Source organism: Quercus lobata, chromosome 2 (assembly GCF_001633185.2).
Source record: "Quercus lobata isolate SW786 chromosome 2, ValleyOak3.0 Primary Assembly, whole genome shotgun sequence".
Classification (NCBI taxonomy): domain Eukaryota; kingdom Viridiplantae; phylum Streptophyta; class Magnoliopsida; order Fagales; family Fagaceae; genus Quercus; species Quercus lobata.
Window position 1 is genome coordinate 68,611,724 of NC_044905.1, and position 10,235 is coordinate 68,621,958.

General features: G+C 37.5%; 1 protein-coding gene across 3 annotated transcripts; it reads right to left on the bottom strand.

The window, feature by feature from the left end:
* Positions 1-4,228: 4,228 nt before the first annotated feature.
* On the bottom strand, positions 4,229-10,011 carry LOC115976318 (ATP-dependent DNA helicase At3g02060, chloroplastic-like). 3 transcript variants are annotated; one of them, XR_004088291.1, is made up of 9 exons: positions 9,778-10,011; positions 9,234-9,304; positions 8,314-8,475; positions 7,699-7,785; positions 7,359-7,532; positions 6,942-6,986; positions 5,653-6,009; positions 4,577-5,014; positions 4,229-4,503 (listed from the first exon to the last, which is right to left on the bottom strand). XR_004088291.1 is itself a non-coding variant. In XM_031097521.1 (8 exons), the coding sequence occupies exons 2-8, from the start codon at positions 9,288-9,290 to the stop codon at positions 4,970-4,972; spliced, it is 927 nt and encodes a 308-aa protein (XP_030953381.1). In that variant the 5' UTR covers positions 9,291-9,304; positions 9,778-10,011; the 3' UTR covers positions 4,229-4,969. The 3 variants fall into 3 exon arrangements, 2 of the variants coding, with proteins under 2 accessions (XP_030953381.1, XP_030953382.1); XM_031097521.1 differs by having other exon boundaries at positions 4,229-5,014; XM_031097522.1 differs by lacking the exon at positions 6,942-6,986 and having other exon boundaries at positions 4,229-5,014; positions 9,778-10,010.
* Between the last annotated feature and the right edge of the window lie 224 nt (positions 10,012-10,235).

Consider the following 10,235-nt stretch of genomic DNA (forward strand, 5'->3'; position numbering starts at 1 on the left):
TCGGATGAAGCCTCAACCCCAGCTTGGTTAAGGGCTTCATTCCAAGTTTGGGCGCAGTAAATGCAGCACACCATTGACACCTTTGCCCTTAGGGTTTCCTTCGTCTCAGCCACCCCGATCTCGTAGCCTTTCTGCTTGGCCTCATTCGTTGCCTATTCGGCCTTAGCCTTTGCCTTCTCGGCTTCCTCCTTGGATTTTTCAGCTTGCTCCCTTAATTTTTGGGTTTCCTCCAAGTGCTTTTTAAGAACTGCCACTTGCTCTCGGGCAGCCTTCAATTCCTCATTTACTTCGCGCAAACGCTTTCTCTGGTCCTCAGCTTGCTTTTGGAAGCCTTCTAAGGCCGAGTTAGCGCTTTTGCGAGCTTGCTCCTCAATGACTAATTTTTTCTTTGTTTTCGCCAAGTCTTGCTCGGAAATTGTTAAAGTTTGTACGACCGACGATCGTCTTTTCCTTTCATCTTCTAGCTGATTATAGCAGTTATTGAGCATCCCATCCAGCCTAAAAGTATTTTGGATAACCTAAAAGGAAGAAATTAACACTGTAGTCAATAAAGAGTACACATCAGTGAGTAATGATCACAAAAGGAAAAAGAAGAGAGTTAGCACTATACCATTCCTAAATATTTTTTATTATTGAGGATGAGTTCATTCTTCCTTACATTTTTTATTTCGGCCATGTCCTTTGGGAGTAACAAAGCCTCCTCTATAGCCAAGGCTATGTGACACCCAATGCCACCGTTGAAGTCCCTAATAGATGCATCATCTCGTAGGGGCTCCCCACCATGCATAGGTGTTGGCAGCTAGGCTTGAGGCTCAGGAGGTTGAGTGTCAGGCCTCTCCTGGCCTTGCTGAAAAGTATGGCTGATCTTCTGCTACTTTGCAGCTCGTTGGGCATCTTTCTCGCGGGTCGGACGAGACTTTCCTGTATCTACCACCTCTTTCCTTTTCTGCTCCCTATGCCTTTTCAATTTGGTAGCATCAGCTCTGACTGGCTGGGGAGGTTGATGAGAAGGTTGATGAGGAGCAGGAGAAGGAAACCTGGTGGGAAAAGGAGGAATCTGGGATTGCATTGATTTTCCTGGCGCACTCTTCCCAGGCTGATTTTCTATCAGCTCCATTAGACTTTTTTGGGGCTTCCTTTGTATTCCCATCTCGTCAAGATCTTGCTCGGATTGTATAGGTTGATTAAAAATCCCAAAATCGTCCGAAGAGTTTGAGAGTTCTACAACTTCTTCTTCTTCTTCTTCCTCTTTCTCTTCTACTTCCTCTTCCCTGAGGGCAAGCTGGGATGAAGAGGCTCCTGTTGAGATAGCGGCCACAAAAAGGGGCCTAGTGCGGGAGGTGTCCTTAGGAAGTGGAACACCTTCTGGAACGATGAACCCCTTGTAGGCAACGCTAATATGGTGAAGTCGAGGATCGTGGGCTCTGATCACACACTTCGGCGCTTGGAAAGCAAATGAGAGGGGGGTGTATCCGAGGATTAAATGGGCTGCCCGGAGTTGGCTGTCAGCTTTGTTCACGTATATCTCGGCTTTCAATACCATGTCTAAACTTGCTTTGTTGACTAAACTAAGTTTGGGCTTGGTAGAACGTCTATCTGCAGAATCATTGAATTGAAATGAAGCGTCATTAGGGATAAGAATACTGAGACTCAAAAAAAAAAAAAAAGGGGGGGGGGAAATATGTATGTATAAACCGAACGTTATGAATCTATGACTGCATTCCCACTTGGTTCTCCTTCCTTCATGGGGCATGGCAGACCATCATGCCATTCCTTAGAAAAGATAAGGAAATCCTCGTTTAAGTTCTTGTTTGAAGTGGGAAGGCATTGAATTAGCCTCACCGCGGGATACCTCGACTTGAGATAGTATCCCTGCCCCTTCAAATGGTGGAGGTTGTACACCTAATTCACGTTATGATGGGTCAGGTTTAGGTCCATTCTCTCATTCAAAGCTTCTATACTTCCCAGGACCCTAAACATGTTTGGGGCACACTGAGTTGGGGATAACCTAAAGAATCTAAGGTAGTTCCTAGTAATAGTACCCATGGGGATGGTCATCCCACCTTTTATGAAGGCAATCATGGGAATAACCACTTCCCCTGTTCTTCTAGCACCAGCCCATTCCTCCTGGGCTGCATACCTCACACCCACTGTTGAAGGGATCCTATACTTAGTGCGGAAACTCCTCATACCCTCCTCGGACTCAACCAGACATCGAAACTTACCCTCTTTCCCCATTTTCCTAAAGGGTTTCGTAGAGAAATTAACGAGTTTAAGATGAAAGCTGTAAAGGTTTTAAGAAGACTTACAGGTTTGAAAGAGGGTCCTCGGACAAGATTTTAGTATTTGTAGATGCCTAGGAAAACGACGAAAAAGGAGAAAGACAGGTTCAGTGTATGAGCTCTAGAATTGTGTGATCGCTGAAGGTAAGAGAGAGAATTGATTTGAAAATTCCTTTATAGTCATGCAGAAGTTATGAGTGGGAAAGTTCCCACTCGCAAAACGAGACAGACCCCCTACCGTTCGATTTACATCTTACCATTAAACGTGGGGGACATGGGAGTCGTCAAAATTTAATGCTGCTGCACTCGGGACACTGAAGCGTTAGGAGCATGCCCAAAACGTAAAAGGATATGGGCTTATGACATCCAAATCAGTCTTTTCTCCCGAGGAGTCGAAAAGCAAGATTTTGAGGGGCTATTGTGGGGGCCGATTAATCAATAATTATTAAAACTGTGTTAACTGGGCCTGTGGCCCATCCGAGGACGTTAAACCATCCGAGGAAGCCCATATAAGGTTATAAGGGGAACCAAATGAAAAGAGGAGTAGATATCACATGAGATGGGTCCAGTATTCGTCCGAGGACAAAATCCTTCTTGGCAATATATGTCCGAAGATGACCTGAACGCCATATTGTTACAAACACACTTCAGAGCTACATTACCACTAAGGGTGGGACATGGGACCAAGGGTAAGAAAGAAAAGATAAACAAATATCTTTGACAACTGCTGCCTCTGCATTAATTGTCTCTCAACCAACTCTTTGGCCGCATTAATGTGGAGGTGATGCCTGAACAGTGATGAAGCAGCCTTACAGTTGTTGGTTGAAGGTTCCAGGAAGTGTTGGATGGGATAGGAAGGGATCCCCAAAATCCAACCTACACGTGTGTGGTGAAGATGACACCAAGAGGGCAGTATATAACATAGAAGAATGCATTGAGAGAAGAGATCGGAACTTCTGAACAATTGATGCTTAGAAGAAAATCTTACGAAAAAAGAACTTAGCTTGTCTCAAGGATAAATTGATCGTAATATCTGTATTAATCCATCTAAAAACGTTAAGTTTAATCGTTTTTCTTTTGAAGTTAATCTAGTTCTTTTATATCCACGCTCTACAAATTTATTGTTTGGGCCTTTAGCGTTAGAATCCAATACGAGTTTGGGATCTTTACAAATTGATTCCCTACATTATTAATTTTTGTGTTATAACTAAAATCATCTTCATTAAAAAGCACTTATTAGAAAGCATAGTACGCCAAGAACTTTTTAGCATAACTGGTTAACACTTTTTAGTGTTTCAATTGAGACATTCAAGGTTCAAAAAAAAAAAATTGAGACTTTGTAATGTTCCAGAACATATTGCTGCAAAGCATGCTTTATCTTCTTCTTGTTCTTTTTGTTTCAGTTATGACAATCTGCCCCCTCCCCTAAAATTAGCTTGTAGTGCAAATTGTCCTGCTTTTCCATCTTAATTTAATACAATTGCAGCTTATCAAAAAAAAAAAAAAAAATTTCAAATTCCCCCTCTTTCATTATCACTATCGAATTATTAAAAAAATAAAATAAAAAATAAAAAGAAAGAAAGAAAGAAAGAAAGAAAGCATAGCACTCCTATGTGTGTATAGGAGTACAATGCAGTTTATTATGACTAGCTTGTTCTTCAATACAAGGAGTCTCCTTAATCCAACTTATTTGGTATATTTTTATTAGACCATTTATAAATAATACATCTGGCACTTATTGGATACATATCATTGAATATGGACAAAATGGTTTATTTCAAAATGCCAAATAACATTCAGTGTCCAAATCCAAATTTTTGAACGAGGGGGCATATTCAAATGTCCACTAATTTTTATGGGCGCATATTGTAATTTATTAAAAGGAAAAAATCAACTACAACTGTACAACAATGAATTACACCATTGAGATTATCATATACCTTATTATTTTCCAGATTACATGTATCCAAGTTTTATTAATCCAATACATCATAGATAATCCAGAACAAAGCTTCTATACATTAAAATCATGACAAAAAGGGAGCATAAATACATATGCTTCTTTCAATGTGAAAGGCTATATGCCTACATCTTACAGAGTCCAGGATGTATTAAACTTCTAGCCTATCTACATTCTTTTCAGAGTGAAGTTGTTCCCTTTGAAGTAAAAATTTAAAGCAGATCAGATAGAGTCCCATCCTCAGATATTCAGACTTGAGTCCTGCAAATTCAATGTAAGCCAGTCAAAAGCACTAATTATTGGGGGAAAAAAACTGAAGAGTCTGCTCATTTACCTTCATTTGACATAGAAGAATCACCTTTGACTTAGAACACTTCTTAGTTCTGTTCTGGCTGCGGTAGAAGGAATGTGTTTATAATTTAAAGTATTATATTGGTTTTGCATTAATTAGTCCTGACTTCGTACACCTTTTATGTGATTTATGCAAGGGCACTACTAAATTGCAACACTAGGTCGCAATCCAGGGTCATCAAAGATGGACAGATTCTCAACTTCCTTTTCCGTGATCCCATCCAATGCATATATCTAACCGTGATGCACCCATTCCGCGAAGTTTCAAAGACTTCAGCAAGTCAAAAATTGTATGTTTTTCTTCCCTAGGAAAAAAAAACTAGTATTTTATTTGGGCTGGTAGCGAAGCATGAAGTTCAGCCAAGCATTGAAAAATTCAATTTAGCAGTTGCTCTCTTGGTAGCTCTAAAAGTAGTTCTGCCTGCACAAAGGAAAAGATTTCAAAAAGAAACAGATTGTAGAACTAACTTGTCAAATGCAAAGAGCACTTCAGATGTAAAATTTTAGCATTAGTAGTAGTGATGCATAGCAATACAGATGGACTCTGTCAACTTCATGCATGTCAAAACCAATACTAGCAAGAAGGATGGGAAGAGTAAGGAGCCTCATGTCACCAACACATTAGATGCATGGAGGAAAGTTGAACAATAATTAATTATGGGATTGCAAAGTTAACCATACAACAAGATGATAACATCTGAATGCAAACTTTTTTTTTTAATCATCAAATCCTTCCTCTAACTGGGCAATTGAATAAAATTTATCATCATAGACTAAAGATGTCGGTAAAAAATGCAACATTGGCTTCTATTTTAGACTCTCAACTCTTTTATAGAACCCCCCAAAAAAAAAATTTATTGCAGTTATACCAAATAAGATCCTTCAAAATATAAAGTGATGGTTTCTTCATTTCTTTAGTGTCCAAAACAATAGGATTAGTGACATTGGGAATTATCCTTGATTGGGGATTAACTGCATGGAAAAGGCAAGAGTATTAACAGTAAAAGTGTAAAACCACACATCACAAAGCCAAAAACCAAAAGAAGTAACATAAATTACCTTAATTAAGTCATCCTCTAGAACCAAAGAATTTCGGTGAACCTCAGACACCATTGACTCTGTAATCAGCCCTAAAACCAGTTTAGTCATGTTTGTTTTCATACCGACCATCTTTCCTGAAGCATAGATTCTTTTTATCCCTAGATCTGCTGCCATCCTCCTCACATAAAGCTTCTTCAATAGAAGCTCCATGGAGTAAGGCACTTTTCCATATTGGCGACGCAGATTTTCTGTAAATTGCATCGAACTCCAGATTTCTTTCTCAGCAGCTTTCTCAGCTTCATTAATTATTTCCATAGGGTTCTCCAAATAATTTATGTACTCAGAAGGGAGACGAGGGTTTATATTTAGATCAACCTGGCATGAATAAATAAATACAAAAGGTATTAGAAACTAAAGCTTTAATATGCATCGATTCCCATTAGAGACTAGTAGGTTTGATTTTTCATGAATCCATAACAGAAATTGAGCTTATGATGAAACCTAAATAGCTCTTCTTTCTTGTGGACAGTTAGGCTGTTTAAATTAGAATATTTAGGCAACCATTATTTCACTTAGGTGAATCAAAACCAACCAAAATAGATATCCTAAGAAAGAAGATATAATACAAAAATGACTTCAGATGGCGCAACCCTACTGCTACATGTGCTTTTAATCGTGAAGGATGAAGCTGTTACTCTGTCATCTGCTGGGACTATGGTTTTAATGGCCTTCCTGTGTAATCATTTAATGTTGCAATAATAGTTCTTACCTATTAATCATGGAGGATAAAGGGGAAACAAAATTCACTTTATCTTGTAGAAAATCTCTTCTTCCAGAACAAGGCAACTTTAGAATGAAAATATGCTCTCTGAAAAACAGGAATAGGGCACTGTTTGAAGAATAGCAAGAGGTCATTGTGCAGGCTGTCACCCTCAGTGATCGATCCACTGAGGAGACTAAGGAATTATTTGATCTCAATATATTTCTAATTAAACTCACCCCCAGGTGAGCTTGGACTCAACTTCTTTTAAACAGAAGACCAATGTAAGAGTTCCTGGGAAAAGATATTTAAACAAAAGAAATACCAGTTATATTTCAGAAGATCTTAAAAGTTATTGAACTTCATACTATCTGTGGCCATTCAACACAACTTCAAAATTTTTGGGGATGACCTGAAGACCCATTAAGATACGGTTTCATGTTTTAATCTAAATCAGAAACCAAAGTTCATTAGAATCGACTTCTAAAACCTTTGTTATTATGCTACAAAACAAAGTTTTATGAGTTAAGAAGATGGATTTGATTACCCGTACAGACTGGTAAGGAACTGAAATAACACGATGCTCTTCAACCTGGGAATCAATGGAAACAGTATAAGTCCTATATTAGAGGCACAGCAAGTGAGCTGAGTGTACTAGATACTTAGAAAGCCCAGCCAACAAAAATAGTCATTCTTTTCAGCATACATGTTCACATATATCCATGCATGCACCCACACAAAATTATAAAACTAGCAGGCTTGTCTTGTCATTAATAAAGTTGAAAAGCATTGTGATATACCATCACTTAGACATTTAGATGAGCAAAGCATAGTGGAAATGGCAAAGCAACTAAAAGACACCAAAGTGGAAGCAAGAAGCTATTATTATTCACACAGCACATCAAACCGAATACTTCTTGTAAAGTCAAAACATCTATGAGAGTGGAACATAAACTGGAGGTACCTTGGACAAGCTCTCAAAGAGCATCTCAAAGAAGAGATCAATGCCTACATTTCCAACATCACCGGTCTGTTGCTCGCCAAAGATGGTGCCAAAACCTCTAATACCCATGTCTCTCTCTGCAAGTTGAAAGCCTTGGCCAAGTTCATGGCATTCTTCTAGAGCAGCAAGCCTCTCCTAATGCAAAAGCACAAAGTGAACCTTTAGGCAATTACAAGTCAGGCAACACTATAAACTAGGAGCTGGTTGATGCACCTAGAAGAAGAAGAAAATCATGAAAAAAGATTAAGAACAATCCACAAAGCTGGATTGTGTAAGTACAGGTTCAGAACAAAAATCATACCAGTGCTTGATCAGTCAGTAGTGACTTATCTGGGTAAAATAAATGTGCATGAGCTTCCTTATCTGCCCGCCCTACTCTTCCACGCAACTATGGGGATTAAACAATTGACGACAGTATTAGCAGATAGAAAAGATGATTAAAAAGAAGCAAGTCAGTCTCTTCTCTAGTGAGTGCACACCATTGCAGAAATACATAAATGACAAATCAAGCAAGCACTAGAAGTCCTATATAAATTTAAATATTCCATGAGAGAGGAGTATCTTTGATTTCCTCATACACACACATACCCCTATTAATATTCATACAGACATAGGTTCCTTTTTCAAAAAGAAAATACCAATTTTTTTTTTTGGGTCTTGAAAACTATTATACCTGTCATATTTTTTCGTATAGAATTTCAAGTTATTAAGAAACATACTGAATTCTTCTTAAAATTAAAAAATAAATAAACATACTGAATTAAGTCTGTAGGCTCATAGCCACACTGAACATTATATTGGCACTATGAGGAAAAATTCCCTAAAATTTTTCATTTAAGATTGAAAGGTTCTCACTTAAAATGTTCTGATATCAAGAAACATATACAATATTCAAGGAAAGCAGAAAGAACAGGACCTGATACAACTGTGCTAAGCCAAATTGTTGAACCTCCTGAACTATGATGGTGTTTGCATTTTGAATGTCAAGCCCACTTTCCACAATATTTGTGCATATAAGAATTTTAATTTCACCTAGTGCAAATTTCTCCATGGTTTCCTCAAGCTGCTTTGAGTATTGCTGCAATAAGAGCACATGGCATGGTGCATGAACAACCAAAAAGGCAAAAAACACTAGTTAGCCACACTAAACTGGTATGACATGATTAGCTGAAAACATATACAGAGCCATACATTATCCCCAAATGTGTAAAGTTTCAATGCTGTATTCAAATTCCAGAGTTAGTGATGGTCAAAATTAATTATTTCTGAAGTTAGACAGCCACAGGAGCAACTATGACAACTTTCTCAATAACAAACAAGATACACAATTATTGAATATTTGCCCGAGGATCTTCGGCAACAAGCACTATTTATGGACTTGTGCTGCAGCTTTCCACACACATTCATAAAGCTGCTCGTCAAGTGTAAATAAAAAATAATATAAAGAACATTCTTGGGTAAGTTCCAAGATTGGTTGCAGCTCTTGATGTGAAAAAATAAAAATGTTTGAAGGTGCATTCAGACATAAAAGCTATTAAACTTGCTTTCAGATTATTCATATCTGCCCATGGCAAGTTATTACAAAAGTCAGCAAGCTTTGATCCTAGCAATGTCTACACTTAAATATTAAACTTGAACACAACCTTTAAATGTGAAACATTATTTTCTAAATATTCCAGATGATTAAGGCCTAGTTCAATTGTTTTTTATTCCATAATTCAAAACTCAAAAGTGTGCTACATAAATTGTTAATAACATATAGTTCTGTCTTGGGAACCTGACTTTCATATCCTACTAACTCACTTGAAATACAACATGTTATAAAAATATGACTACCTTTCCATGTGCAATAGCTATTTCAACAGTTGGAAATGACTGTTCGAGAAATTCCATCACTTCTTCCAGTCCTGTTAGATCTTAATAGTCAGAAAACTTGTATATTGAACTAAAGCATATAGCAAATGTAGAAGTATTGTTGGAGAAATAACTTTTTGACTTCATGTCCATGTATTCCATTGATTCCAAAGTTTGTTATTAAGTATAAAAATTTATATAAAGAATTTTTCTTCTTTAGCTTGTGGCCTCTCTTTCTATAATTTAATAAATAAAACAAATGACTGTAAACACATGTATGGTAGAGTTCCCCACTGTATTGAATGGTCTACACAGAGTGATATATGCATATGATTGATAATGGTAACAACATAACAATAATATACACATTCAACTGCCACTCTGCCAGGCACCCAGATGATAGAACAGAATAATTTTACAGCCCAGGAATTGATATGAAAAATAAACAAAGAAATGTCATAGTTAAAAAAAAAAGAATCTAGTAACCAAAAAAAAAAAAAATCAGAACTGATTTGTCAGAAATCACCTTTGATACGAGGTGGAACATAAAAAACTTGGCCCCGGCGGTCCAGCTCATACTTGATGGCTGATATTACATTTTCCTTGCTATGTGCTGAAAGGTGAGTTTTTATTGAAATCAAACTGAAAGAGGAGGAAATGAAGTTACAACACTACCATTTAGAGAACCAGAAAGCTGTTATCCTTGACTATTAAAAAATGTTTTTAGCAAGGTTATGTCCTAAGTCACAGCAAACAATCATATGAGTGTAATATCCACCTGAAACACATGCTGTACACCAAATATGCCCACATTATCATTTTCACATCAAATTTAACCCTTATCATGTACTAATTAACTTTTATGCCTTTTTGGGTTTATGGCTTTTGGGGGTTTTGTCCGCTGCTCACGTGTCTCTGCCGTCGGGAATTTAGTTGTTTTTTTGTTTAGTTGTATTGATTAATGATTAATTTAACGAAAAATCA

What these genes read in the sequence shown, in the direction of transcription:
- LOC115976318 (XM_031097521.1), bottom strand. Translation starts at nt 9,290, where the DNA reads ATGGAATTTCTCGAACAGTCATTTCCAACTGTTGAAATAGCTATTGCA. An exon ending in TAGCTATTGCACATGGAAAG is followed by an intron (nt 8,476 to 9,233) that starts GTAGTCATATTT and finishes CTCTTATTGCAG; the next exon opens with CAATACTCAAAGCAGCTTGA. An exon ending in TAGAGGATGACTTAATTAAG is followed by an intron (nt 5,015 to 5,652) that starts GTAATTTATGTT and finishes TCCTTTGTGCAG; the next exon opens with GCAGAACTACTTTTAGAGCT.